Source organism: Tasmannia lanceolata, unplaced genomic scaffold (genome assembly GCF_043159265.1).
Source record: "Tasmannia lanceolata isolate RefF3 unplaced genomic scaffold, GAP_Taslan_0.1 ptg000002l, whole genome shotgun sequence".
Taxonomy (NCBI): Eukaryota; Viridiplantae; Streptophyta; class Magnoliopsida; order Canellales; family Winteraceae; genus Tasmannia; species Tasmannia lanceolata.
This window is the reverse complement of record NW_027518679.1, coordinates 27,951,253-27,965,933: the sequence shown is the minus strand read 5'-3', so window position 1 is coordinate 27,965,933 and position 14,681 is coordinate 27,951,253. Positions and strand designations below refer to the sequence as shown.

At 39.4% G+C, this 14,681-nt stretch overlaps 1 protein-coding gene across 2 annotated transcripts in view; it reads right to left on the bottom strand.

Moving 5' to 3' along the window:
* The window catches only part of LOC143852590 (phytochrome B-like), a 31,661-nt gene extending 21,315 nt beyond the window's left edge, over nucleotides 1–10,346 (bottom strand). Inside the window, exons 1-2 of one of the 2 annotated variants that reach the window (XM_077362158.1) lie at nucleotides 7,531–10,346; nucleotides 5,911–6,718 (exon numbers count right to left, since the gene is read on the bottom strand). In XM_077362158.1, the coding sequence (XP_077218273.1) occupies nucleotides 5,911–6,718; nucleotides 7,531–9,592 (2,870 nt within the window). In that variant the 5' untranslated portion in view covers nucleotides 9,593–10,346. The remainder of the gene's footprint in view (nucleotides 1–5,910; nucleotides 6,719–7,530) is intronic. The other variant, XM_077362080.1, reaches the window with a different exon arrangement.
* Between the last annotated feature and the right edge of the window lie 4,335 nt (nucleotides 10,347–14,681).

Genomic DNA, 14,681 nt, shown 5'->3' with positions numbered 1-14,681 from the left:
ACAGAGAGAGCCTCCACAGGCGCTTGCCTTTTTTACCCCAAGGTGAACAATACCAGCCTTCAAATAAGTCTTGCAGAGAGGATGGAAAGACCCAATGTATTCCAAATCTGTCCAAAATTTTCCCCCATACTTCCCGAGCTACTCGACAGTGAATGAAAATGTGGTCTACCGATTCCCCAGACGCAATACACAGAGCGCAATGGTCAATTATTAACATATGACGCTTCCGCAGAAAATCCACCGTTTGGATCCGATTTTTTAACGCAGACCAGGCAAATAGACATACTCGTGGTGGAGCCTTGATGTGCCACACCTTTGCTTCCAGAGCATTAACCTCAGACGGCACCAAACTGTGATAGAAAGAGTTGACCGAGAACCCTCCTGAAAATCCACCGTCTTTGGTCGGTATTATGACGAATTATTTCGAAATCATAGTGCGCTTTCATTCAAGGTAGACAAATCTTAGACGGAGCATTGTTAGCAAATGAATGCATTGAATTCTACCATCGAAGAGGTAGAAAGGAAGTCTTCTGCGAGGTTGACATGGAAAAATCCTATGATAGAGTGGAAGGGAAGTGCCTTGATTGCATTATGAGAAGAATGAGATTCGGAGACATGTGGAGAGATTGGATCTTAAAGTGCTTAGAGTTGAGTAGCTGCTCGATCCTCGTTAATGGATCTCCTAAAGGTTTCTTTAAAACTTCTAGGGGACTCAGAGATCCATTATCCCTATACTTATTCACCATTATGGCGGAAGCCTTAGGTAGAATGATAGATAAGGCTAGATCCAAATGTTTAATCAAGGTTTCCATATCGGTCAATCGGAGATAGATGTATCACACCTCCAATACACAGATGACACGTTATTATTCAGTAGCCCAGATCCATGCAAGCTTGAAAAATCTTAAGATGGTGACCAATTGTGATGCGTATTGCAGGCTCAATAAGTGGCATATTTGCCCATTAGAGCTTTTAGGATTTTTATTTTCATGTCATTGAGTTAAAATAAAAATCCTAAAAGCTCTAATTGGCAAATATGCCACTTATTGGGCCTGCAATACGCATCAAATTGCTACGAAGCAATATTGTGTCAAAAGTAAACTTCACCAACACGGTGGTCTTGGAAGTCGGGTGGAGACTTCCGGGATGGAGGATAGGGCCAACATATTAGACTTTTAAGGCAGATTCTCTCCCTAATGCATATTTAAGCCTTCTTCTTTGTATTGGTAGACCTTCAAAAAATAGAAGTAGCTATCCTCCCACTTTACTCCATGTCTACTTTCCTGAATCTAGTTCCTGCAATTAATAGAATTGAACAACTTCCAAGGATTTGTTATGGAATGACAAGAAGAAAAAAGAAAGTATCATCTCGTTGATTGGGAGATGGTGTGTAGGCCTAGCAGAGAGGTTGGCCTTGGGATAAGAAATTTAAAATCAATGAATAAGGCATTACTCGGGAAATAGCTTTGGAAATATTGAAAGGATAGAGATCTCCGAAGGGTAATAGATGCAAAATATGGTTATGTTCCTGAAGAGTGGACTTCTCTAGATGATTACAAACCTTACAGAACTACAGTTTGGTGAGACATACTAAAATTCTTGAATACTTTTCATAAAGGGATACGATTCAAAGTAGGTGATGGGTAGAGGATTAGAATTTGAATGGACAATTGGTGCAGGAAAAGATTATTAAACGAAGATTTTTCAGCATTATTTAATGTGGTTTCTAGCAAAGATATTATTATGGCTAAATCCTTTAGTAGAGTGAAAGATCTAGTGGATTGGACTATCATATTCTGGAGTAATCGTTTTGAGACAGAATTGGAGGACAACATTACCTTTCTATCTAGAATTAACTCCATCTACATAAAAAGAAGGGGAAAGGATAAAAGAGTTTGGAAATCGACCCCAACGAGCATCTTCACAGCCAAATCTTTCCGCAAATGGTTGGTGAAAAGGAAAATTCACTTGCCATCCTAATTAGTTTGGAAATCAAAGGTCCTAATTAGTTTGGAAATCTAAAGTCTCTTTGAGGGTTAACGCTTTCTGCTAGTATGTTTGCTTAGATAAGATCCTAATGGTGGATCACCTTTGCAATAGACGAAAGATTATCGTAAATCATTGTGCTGTTTGCCTTTCTAACACCGAGTCCGTTGACCATCTCTTCCTTCATTGCCGGTTTGCTCATATAATTTGGTAATAGGTTGTCCACGAGCCCATCGTCGAGGAGGCTTTCTACAAGCTTGAAAGAGCAACGAAACTCGGAAGTAAAGTCTTCTCAGACCGCCTTTAGTAATTCGTTAATATCTACCTGTGGAAAACTCAGATTGATAATCCGTTTTTTGAGCAGGAAAGTAGATGCGAAGATCTTTCCGTTGATATATGGCTTGCCCAGATTGGATAACAATAACCCTTCAAATATGGCACGAAAGAGACCCTAATTTTCTGGTTTATGTCGATGAACAAAGTGCGCCACATATTCGCCAACTTTAGGTACTTCCCACTCTGATATCAATTTGATGCAGGCCATAGCCCACAAATAAAAACACAAAGAATTGAGAATAAGTGTTCAACAGACGAGGATAATAGGATAGATATAAGCGGAATCGTCCATTTCAAAAAAAAAAAAAATTAACCATTTCAAAAAAGGATATAAGAGGAATCGCCAAACACCGGGTAGGAATCACTCAACTAGCAAGACAAAATCGCTCAATGCCAAAGGAGAACCACTTGGCCCTTGGGAAGAATCCCTCAACTCCAGAGTACAGCAATTAGCTATAGACAATTTCAATCAAAAGTACGATGCTTTTACCTCATTATCATTGATATATATATGAGGAAAGTGTTCCTAAGCTATAGCTTAGATAAACTTATCTAAGCTATAGCTCAAAAACACATGTGGCCCCACATTTTTTGGGGATCCAAAGCATTCATTTGGAAGCCCCTTCCATGGATAGGGTGTGTACAAAAAATCAGCCCTATATGATCATCCTAACCCTGCCATTTGTTGAGGGAAAAAATGGGCAGAAACATGGACACACAGTGTCTGTCCATTTTCCACTCCACCTTTGATTGGGTGAGGATGATCCTATAGGGCTGATTTTTGGTACACACACTATCCATGGAAGGGCCTTCCAAATGAATGCTTTGGATCCCCCAAAAAATGTGGGGCCACATGTGTTTTTGAGCTATAGCTTAGATAAGCTTAGATAAGCTATACCTTAGGAACACTTTCCTCTCTCTCTCTCTCTCTCTCTCTCTCTCTCTCTCTATATATATATATATATATATATATATATATATATATATATATATATATAGGAATACAAAGGTAGTTAATGACATGCATTGGAAATGACTCGACAATAACTTCTATGCCTACTACCAAGACCCTATAATAACTTCTAAGACAACTTCCAAAATACTACCATTTCTTAGGTAATCAAAATACAAAAACCAACAAATCTTAAAATAGTCCCAAGAAGAATAGAAGACTCAACTAAGTAACTTTACTAACTAGGCATAGTTATTACTTAGCCAAACCCATGCAACAACCCAAGACCAAATCAAACCACATAGATGTACTATAAGGATGACAAATGGAACCGTCAGATGGCTGCCACCTGGCTACCCAATTGGACTATAATTATATCACAGTTTTATACGGAATAAGAAAGTCGGGGTAGCTACAATGAACATGGGGTTAGGGTAACTGAACGGTGCAAAATATTGAAGTAGATGATAGAGAATGCATATCAGGTTAGAGGCCCCAATGACTTGGATAGCTCACCATCATTGAATTTCTCTTAGTTCTAGTCGCAATTCTAGGATAACTTTGGCCCATCGACACAAAGTATAAGAAGATTTACTACAAGAGGTTGAAGGCTTTCTAAAAGGATGCAAGATTGAAAAAAGATGAAGAAACAGGCTGCCAAAACAGGTTCCTCTATTGGTGTTATCAATATGCCATCCTGATATCATGATGACATCAGCAGGGGACACCATAGATTCCAAAATTTATTTTTTTTTAAAGAAAAGAAAAAGGGGGACCACCTATCGTTTTAATCAAGCTTTTCAGTGATTTTTGGGGGTGTTTCAATAGGGTTTCTAATAAAGGCCTATTTTCACGGGTTTCTAATAAAGGCCTATTTTCACGGGTTTCGAGCTCAGTTGGTGCAAGCTCGTAAGGGTTCCCGACGACAACCAAGACCTAAATGGAGCTCGTGGGGAATAATATTTCAAGTTCCATAGCCATGTTATGCCCAAATAATAAAGTAAACATAAGCAACAATTTCAGCTTAAAAAACCCATGTAGCGTTAGCCGTTGAGATAGAAATCAATGCAAAAAGATGCTAAATCAAATATTAATCGAATATAAAAGTTTCATAGCATTAACAAGGCATGTAAGGGTTCACAAAACTGAAAAATCAGATTTATTGTGCTTGCTGTCCAGAAACATAAATCATTAAAACTAGGGCCCAAGGGTCTTATTTAGCATGGAAAATAACCTAGATCACTACTAAGGGATACAGACATAAACCTACCATGAAATAAGGGTCTAACTAGTCAAGAAAGAGGGTTTTAAGGATGCTAAAACGATCTTACCCGACAAACACAGCAATACCTCAACCCGAAAGCTTGAAAGAGGCCAAAAGAGAGCGGTGGAGAAGCCCGTCGGCGTATTCTTCAAGTAGGGTAGCAGTTACCACCAATTAATAGTCCAAGAAAGGGCAAGAAGAGAAGTGAAAAGGTTAGAGGATAGAAGAAGAGAGAAGAAGATGGGGCAGACGAAACAGAGATAGTTGGTTAATAAGATAGATTGTAAAAAAAATGGAGAGAGAGAGAGAAGCCAAGAGAGAGAGAGAGAGAAGCCAAGAGAAAGAGAGAGAGAGAGAGAGAAATAAGATTGATTGTGAGAAGGTGGGATGGTGGGGAGAGAGAACAAAAGAGGGTGAGAGGAGAAGAAGGGAGATAAGAGGGGAGAACTCACCTTGCTGTGAGTTGAAGAGGGGGGGGAATGGAGACGCCCAAAGGCGTGGGGGAAAGAGAAGAGGGCTGACGGCTCCTTTTGCTTGGGTTTTCACAAATCCTCAAAAATTAAGGTTGTTCTCCTCCACCACTCTCTTATATATCATGTTATGAGGGCCCAATATCAACCAATAAGAATAAATCATAACTTAAGTGACTGAAGTCATGAAAAAATACTAATTTACCCCTCCCACAACACATAAGAAAAAATGCACTAAGGGTAAAAGGGTCAATCCTAATGAAACTAATAAAATAAAGGGTGGGCCCAAGGTGGTGTGAACATCCCTTCACATCTAGGAAATACAAATAGCGAAAATAAGTGCAATAACCACCCAAAAAAAAATAGTGGTCCAAATGATCCAACGGTAAGGATCACATCATCAGTGCTCATTTTCAAGTTTATTTCCAGCATAAAATTGTCTAGACTACCGTTCAAAAACTTGTCTTGACGTGGAGTTCAACTTAAGTTAGGAATTGGAGTGCTAATTTGGGGATGAGTTTGTGTCTCTAAATTAAGAGAAATATGTGTGTTTTCAGGGAAAGATTTTGAGCAGTGAAATGAATAAGATTTCTGAGTTTTTTTCTCAGTCTATTTTCTGTTACTTCGAGATTATACTGCTGTACAACAGGTGTCCTATATTTTTCTGTTTGATTTCTTCTCCCTTACACTATTTTGCTGAATTTATCTCTTTTTCTGTGGGGCTCGAAAAGTCGTAACTCATAAGATGAAAGTAATGTGTATATGAACCTAAGTGCTGAAATACAAATTTAAAGCAGGAGCACCTATCTTCTATAATATCCAAATCAAAATTCAGATAAAAGCATAATGTGCATGATATGAACTTACAAACTGAAAATATAAACTTGAAAGAGAGAACCCACCCATCTTCTATACTCTCCAAATCAGCATTCTTTATAATATTCATCATCTGCCTCTCGCAAGCCGCACTAGTCTCAAGAAATTGCTTTTGATCGTCGGAAAGGTTTGTATCCTCCAACAGTGAGTTAGTAAATCGTATTCCGCTAAGAGGATTTTTAATCTCTTGGCAAATGTAAGCCAACTCTTTCATTCTTGAAAAGCACTTCCTTTCTTGTTGCCTCTGGACTTCTAGGGTTTGCTGCAATTCAGGACTTGGAATCTGCAAAAAACAAAAGGCTCCAATAATCTTGCCATCCATGTTAACTCTTTTATTTGCTGTCAAAAGAGCTTGCACATATTTGTCATTCCTGTCAAAAAATGCAAACGGGAACTTGTCAGATTCCTGCCCTCCAATCGCATTGTGTAGGACAATCATAAATTTTGTAAGTCCATCGGAGCCCCTAAGACGACAAAAACCTCCAAAAACTTCTCCAATCAACATCTTTCCGAGGATTTCCTCTCTTGGCCAACCAGTCAGCTTTTCCATAGCAGTGTTCCACTCTAAGCAACAGGTGTTTTCATCTGAGGCAAATATAGGTGGAATCAGAGGATTGGGGCTCTGTACAATGGCCTTGTAATCACCCTGTATGCTAATGAACTTATCCATAATCACTTTCTGCCCCGTAATGTCTTGACCCACAAAGCACACCCCAACAATATTGCCTGTGTAATCCTTACTTGAGCATGCATTTACGACCACAAAGATAGCATCTTTCATCTGCTGTGACCCAAAAGTCCTTAGCTTTACCTCTACATTCTTATCTTCTTCACCTGCATAAATATTTGGTCAATGACTGAAAGGCCATCTGTTCTAAGAAACGAGGTGTAAAAAGAACACAACACATTGAGTAAGATCAATAATTGGTTAATGAGTCATGGTTTGAAATTTCGGATACGAATCCAAAATTTCGGCAAATTTTCCAAAATTTCCACTGAAATCTAAGATTTCCACCAAAATTGCCGATATTACCAAAATTTCGGCCGAAATTTCCACCATAATCTTGTAAAATACTTGTTAACTTAACAACTTCTCCAAAAGCTTAAGCTATTGGAGAAAGGCGTTATTTATCTTTTATACTTCAACACTCCCCCGCACGTGTGGCCCACTTGGCAAACACGTGGCACATGTGGACCCACTTTGGGCCGACCATCGCATGTGGATTTTTGCTATCCGGGAGGTTTGAACACGAGATCTTTGGCTCTAATACCATGTTAACTTACCAACTTCTCCAAAAGCTTAAGCTATTGGAGAAAGGAGTTATTTATCTTTTATACTTTAACAATACTGAAATTGTTTTCCGAGACTTTACATTATTTCAACCGAAATTTTGGTTGTGGCCGAAACCAACATTTAAAACCTTGTAATGAGAGTGAAAAATCAAATACATACAAGAAATCCACAGCTATGCAAGAATCACTTTAAATGATGATAAAATAGGGTCCATTTTAAATATCAAATGAATTACTTATCAGAAAATTATAAATAAAATTGCAAAAGGGTTTTAATCCAACTCATGTTATTTGATTGCTGATCTTCTTGAATACTAGCAAGAAAACCTAATCATATGTTCATAAAAACTTACCTTTTAAAGCATGATAAAGAAGCTTGCTAACAACATCTACGGATTCCTTATAAACAAGGTCATGAACTAGCGACTTTCCCATAGCTTCTTCAACCGAGAGTCCCGTCAATTCAGCAACTTTAGCATTCCATCCATTTATACTCCCATCAGAGTCAACAGCGAAAATGGGTGCAGTCGCTGTTTCTATCAGCCTAACCATCTCTCTTGCAACAGAGCTGAGCTCATCCATTCCCCGCAACTCCAAATCGCCAAACTGGTTACTAATTATGGCCTTGGAGTTGCGACCCTCAGCATCCCTAAACGAGTCTCGCAGAATAAGCTGTAAAGAATGGATGGCATCCATCTCCGCATTCTCCCATGGAAAACTTCTACTCTTGACCACTTCCAAAAATGCCTTAAATGACGAACGTGGGTGCATCCTCTGCCCATCGTCTTTATCTCCAGGATGGTGCTTTGCTCCTCCCCATTTGATCTCTTTTGCCGTGTGTGATCTAAACCAAAACAAGAAATCCTTTGAAGTGATATATGCCACGGCCATCCCGCAAACCGCATCACCGAGCAAAGCCGCACCAGGATAACCGGCCTCGGCCAAACTGTCAGTGCTCAAGCCGGTCGAATCACCATGAAAAGCCAATAACCAATCTGCAATATCCTTTATCTGAGCTTCAGTTGGAGTGACGCCAAGCGGATAATACTTACCCTGGTAATATAGGGCGGCCCCGTCACACTTCACAAGGTCCATGATACTAGGACTTTGGGTGACAATTCCAGTTGGAGATTCACGGAGAAGCATGTCACACAATAGAGTCTGAGTCCTCAAAACATGTTTCTCCAACATTTGGGATGCCAATTGCAATTCCATATTCAGTTGAAGGCCAAATGCTTGCATAAGGAACTCACAAGCGTAACGAAGGGGGAAAGGGATGAAACGTGCAGACGTGTGATGGCAAACAACAAGCCCCCAAAGCTTCATTGAATTCCTCACACTAGCACCCTCGTCATCAGTTCCATTAATGATAACAGCCATTCCTAAAGATGCAATCGACCCCATGTTGGCCATGTATTGAGCATGGCAACCATGTGGAGCTCGCAAGGTTGACCCAACCAAGCAAAGGGGCTGCATTAGTTCCTCATCTTGGATGACCCTAACAGGACTCGCATGGCAATCAACTATCATCCTAACCCTATTCTGCTTAAACAAGAACCTCGAAGCCTGCGGTATATCAGTTGCAGGGTAATGTAGTCCAATGTAAGGTTCTAAATCAGCCCTCTTGCTCTCGGCCACGACCTCACCGTGCTCATCCTCATGAAACTTATAGACCATAGCTCGATCATAACCCGTGAGCTCTCGGACTTGTTCCACAACAGTGTCACAAAGTAGCTTAATGTCACCACCAGGTAGTGCTTGTAGTCGCGAAATCGCCCGAACAGCGAGTTTTTGTGACTGAACGGCACCTGCTATCGACAGAGCAGGGTCCTCTGTCCTAGCTGGCTCTAAATCAATTACAATTCCCACATCAATCCTATGCAAAATTGCATAAAAGGGTTTCCCCGAATTCTTCGAATGAACCCATACCGGATTCAGCAGCGTAATTTCTCTAGCCCTAGCAGCTTTTTCTAACAAATGAGAACTAGAGGGACTAAATAGGGTGCGAACATCGGTACCCACGATTAGGGTTTCTGGTTTCTCAAGAATGGGGACTGAATGAGGGGTCAGGTCAAGCATTTCAGTAGCGTTTTCGCTGTATGCAATAACCCTAAAGCTCAATTCCTCGATGGCGATCATACAGCCAAAGGGCTGGATGTGGCCGCCGCGCTGAATTCTAGAGAGATATCCAGTGATTTGTTGTTCAGGAATGGATTGATTTGTGGTTTTAAGAGATTGGGAATAATCAAAGGATTTACCAGACTCGCCTGACTGTTCGAAGACTGCGTGGAGGCGGGCGTCGACTGTGTACTGAGCAATGGCTTTGCTGATTGATTCTGTGTGGTGGGTTTTGATGTTGCTTGCTCCTGATGAATGTGTGTGATGGGTTTGTGTTGCTTTGCTCCCAGAAGCCATTGATAAGGATCTTTTCTTCTTCTTCTTCTCCCCAATTGGGCTCTTTTGTTTTTTCTTTTTGCAAGGAGGGTTTGGTCTTTCACCCTTTTTCCTTTGTGGGTTTTGTTGTTTTTTGCTCCTTCTAGCAAGGAGAGGTTGGGGAGGTGGTTTACTGGTGAATTGTGTAGAAATGGTGGGAAATTGCGGAAATTAGGGATTGGTCTTTCACCCTTTTTCCTTGGTGGGTTTTGTTGATTTTGCTTCTACTAGGTTGGGGAGGTGGTTTAATGGTGGATTGTGTAGGAATAGTAGAGGATTGAGGAAATTAGGGTTTGCAGAGACTCAGAACAGAACAAATTAATTTAGTATTGAGTTTGGCTGATTCTAGCAAGGGGAAGATTTTGGTATAGTGTTGTGTGGTAAAGCAAAAGGTTTTTGGTTTGATGAGAATCTTTCCTTCTTCTTCTAACTCCCTTTTAACTATCTGCGTTCTGTTGTTTTTTCTTCTACATCCATTTTCTCTTGAGATGGGTTCTGCTGATTTTGCTTCTTGAGGTTGTAGAAATTAAGGTTTGTAAAGAGAGAACAGAGCTTTTGGTTTGATGGGTTGAGTCTGATTGGGAAGGTAAGAGTTATGTTTTATCTTTTTTTCTAAGGGGAGTATGAAGAGGGTTTCTGCTCTGATGAGTAGAAATGAGAGGGAAAATAAAGATAGAAGCCTTTTTTTCTTTTACTCTGAGAATCTTGTTGTGGTACTTACAAATGGAGTCATGGAGAGTTTGGAGTTGTAAATTAGTAATGAGAATCAATGACACGTGCAAGAGAAAATAAGAAATAGAGCTAAAATCCTCATGAACCAATGTGGAAATGACCATATCTTTGGTCATTATCACTTTACCCTCTATATTTTCTAATGATGTGTTCTCTTGTTTCCTTTCCCGTTGGGTTTCCAAGGGAAATCCCTGTATTTTTCCGCGGAAACTGATATTTGTGGTGTTCTTTTAGTTTCCTCGGAAACTATTTTATCAAACGTGGAAAATAAAATAAATTACGTGGAAAAGACTTTTCCGCGACTTTTCTCCCATCCCATTTCCGTTACAAACTATCGGAAAACCTTACTTTCTCTCAAGTTTCCTCGATCGTAGCTGTGTGGAGAAAAAAAAAAGACAAACAATTTTGTCGTCTCCAACCTCCCACTGTGGCGAAAAAGCCTCATCTCCGACCTCGCTCACGGTACATTCTCTCACTCTCTCTTTTCTGTTTCTTGTCTCTCTTTCCCATTCTTTCATTTTATTTTTTTTGAAACCCTTGTGCTCATCTTCTCCAATCTGAAATAGGGTTTCTATAAACCTTATTTAGTAAATCTGAAATAGGGTTTCTATAAATAGCTCTGTAAAATTGATTTGAGAAATCCTATTTCATGTTTTTGAGAAACCCTATTTGAGAATATTTACATAAACCCTATTTCAGGTTTCATAAAATTGAAATAAAGTTTCATTCTCCCTCTTTTCCGAGTCTAAGAATCGATAATCTAAGCTCTAGGTTTGTTGGGTTTTTTTTTAGATTTAGGGATTTTTTTATTGCGGGTTTTGGTTGCTTTTTTTCACTTTTTATGCTAAAAATAGGCCTAAAAGGGGTTTGTTGGGATGTCTTTGCTTGGGGGTTTCTGTACAATGCATTTTGCTGATGTTTATTTTTGTGATTTTGTTGTAATGAGCTTTGTGAGTTTAACCCTATTTCATTTCCTTGAAATAAGGTTTTTCGAAATCGAAAGGTACTGAGATTTTTTTTTTTCATCTTGGTGGTGGGTATGTTTGATTCCTTTATTTTGGTGGTGTTTTTGTGTTATATAGATTTTTATGATTGAAACCTCTGTTTTTCTCTGTTATTTTATTCTGTTTTTCCCTAGTTATTCAAAATAAATTTCTTCACATGCAACAAAAGTGAACAAATTTCTTTCACCCCTTGCGGTAGCTTGATTTACTTGCCCGTCTTTGAGGTCTTTGTTATATTTAGGATTTGAATGTCTATTGGGAAGCTCGGCCTTGTTTTGCTCTTTTTGTTTACACTTTTTTGTTTACTTGGATTTGTCATTCTATTGTTGCATTATCATCTTTCTTAGTCATTTTTTTGGGGCTTCTTCCTCTTGTTGTTGAGCACTATCCGCTTGTTACATATGTAGTTTTTATGTCAAGTCTATGTTGGTTGCCTGATTTATATCTTGGCAATTCTATCTTAGCAACTCTATATTTGTGACAATTTGATTGGTATTGTTATTGTTCAACTCTATCTTGGCAACTCTATATTTGTGACAATTTTATGTCAAGTCTATGTTGGTTGCCTGATTTATATCTTGGCAACTCTATATTTATGGCAATTTGATTGGCATCGTTATTGTTCAACTTCTGTTTGTCATGGTTTTCTTATTTTGATTGACTTCAAAGGGTTGGACCCACTTATTTTAGACTAGATTCTATGTTGGCATCATTCTGCATATCAGTTTGTCACAGTTTCTATTTAACAGGTTTCTATTGAGTTTCCCTGCAACGAAACGCATATTTCTGTAGTTTTTGTGAGGTTTCTATGCAACGAAACGCTCATCTGACAGGTTTCTGTCATGTTTCTTTTCCTTCACTTTCCTTTCTGCCACATCAGTTTACTTCCATTCAGTTCCCTTTCCTTTCCTTTCCCGACGAGAGAACAGAGCATAATGGATTCCTGTTTTGGAAGTGTTTTGGGGGACTATTGTTTCACTTGTGTTTTTTTTTTAATGGGGAATTTTGTTTCACTTGTGTTGGATTGGCAGAGTTTTATAGATTTGATGGAATTGAAATTTGGTGTCCACTGCTGTGACAGAGAAGAGAGAACGAATTTCATTTTTTTGTTCTTCTTTATCTTCTGTTGGGCAATGAGCTCACTACTATGTGTGTTTTATCGAAGAGGAAGAGCACCCCCAATGAATTAGCAGATGATAAATGCCCCCATGCCCCCCCTATTTTAACTAGGGTCACCCTTATTTAAATGATTTTGGGACATCTTTCCATGTTCCCAACCACAAGGAGGGGGTGGTCCTTAGGGGTGCAACCTGAACCAGGTTCAACTCGATTTTGGCTCGGGTTGGGTTTGCATTTCCTCGGATAGGGTTGGGTTGGGGTTTGTAAGTGCCAACCCAATTTAATTTGGGGTTGGATTAGGGTTGAGGCATTGGGCAATCCCACCCATCCTCCTAATTTTATTGGGATTTCATAAGATCGTAGTTATGGTAGGGTTTTTTCGTTTTTTCTTTTTTGTATTTTTTCTATCTTTGCCTGGGCCAACCCGAACCCACTTTGTTCCAACTCGACCCAAACCCAGTCTGATTTGAAAAATCGTGTTCGGTTAGGGTTGAGAGATTTACAGGCAACTTGGGTTCAGGTTGACCCTTCTTGACTCGAGGCTTGGTTCAGGTCAGGATAGCGTTGAGATTATGAGTTCTCGGGTTGGGCTAGGGTTAGCCTCAACCCAACGAAACCTGGCCGACTTGCACCCCTATATGCCGAATAAAAGGGCGAATTTATCATTTTCTCATTTCAAATTGTTCATACACTGGGCCCCAACATGGCATACTATATCATAATCTCTAAAATAGAACCGCATTTGCTACTCCATTGATGGGTACATTTGGATTCTTAACAAAATTTTGCATTCAAGTCCTCTAATCATATGGTTAGGATTCTTTGATGCATGTTAATTGTAGTAGTCTATGACATCTCCATAGTGGGACCCATTGGATGAAATGGTTCCAATCATGCCACAAGTGGGCCCAAACTTAGTGTATGTCACAAGTATGCTTGATCAAGTGTATTTCACAATATCTTTTTTTTTTTGGACATTTCTCTGTGTCCACAAAAGATAAGCTTGGCTTGCTACTTAGAAAGTGATTCGAGTGTGATGGTGTGAAAAGTTTTAAAAAAGCATTTTACTAAGAAAGCAATATGTGTGCTTAGAACATGTTTGGCAACCATGAAAAAAAAATCATGGAATATTTGTTTACCTTAGGAGAGGTGCAATTTGCAAAGAGGTGGGAGAAAAAGAGAGATTGGAGGGGTGGTAGTGGTGAGAGAGGATAGCATGTGATGGGGTTGGTAAGAGACAAGAACTCTCAGATCTCTCTGCGACTAGCCCTCTCTACCCTTCTCTCACCTTGGGTAAATAAATAATCCATGATTTTTTTTTTTCGTGATTGCTAAACATGCAGTATATTATGTTCCGATATACTAGGGACCACCGCATAAGGCATTACGCGGAACGTCTGTTACATGAGAGAGCAGCCACCTCATGAATAATGACAAAATCTGTTGAAAAGTGAGCCTATGTGGCCGCTCTCTCATGCAACAGACGTTCCGCGAAATGCCTTACGTAGTGGACCCTAGCAAATCCCTATTAAGTTTAATATTTTAATAATGAAAATGAAAGAAAGAAAATTCTCAGGAAAACATTTCCATAAAGAAGTTTTTACATGCAATTCAAACATGGCATAGTTATTGGAAATTGCTGGATTGCAGGAATTTTCTAGAAAAGTTTGGAAAGGAAAAATATTTCTAAAAGTTCCCACTTTGATTACACGTGAAAAAAGATGACTTGAACCGGTGTGTGTGTGAGAGAGAGAGAGAGAGAGATATTAGCACTTGAAATTTTTTTTGGGAAGGGGGCTCCTAATCAATAGATCATATTCATTGTGGGTTAGGATCACTTTAGTCTAATCAAGACAAGAGGTGTAAAGCTTACACGGTTACACCCCTAACTTGATTAGATACCAAGTCACCCACTCTTTGCATGCTTGCATACAAGCTCATTCCCTCTAAGGCCATGTGTTGGCAGCCTTGAAAAAAATTCCATGGAATATTTGTGGTCCAGTTGTGAAAGAAGGGTAGGAAAGGGAGAAACTTGAGAGGGTGGGAGTGAGGGGAGCATGAAAGGCTCCTTAAAATCAGGAAAACAAAAAAAATAAAAATAAAAATTTAAGTAGGTATTTTTGTTTCATTATCTTTTGAGGATTTCTCATGCTCTCTACAGTCTCTCCCACTCAAATCTATCCCCCCATGAGTTTCTAAAAATAGCAGCTTTTTCA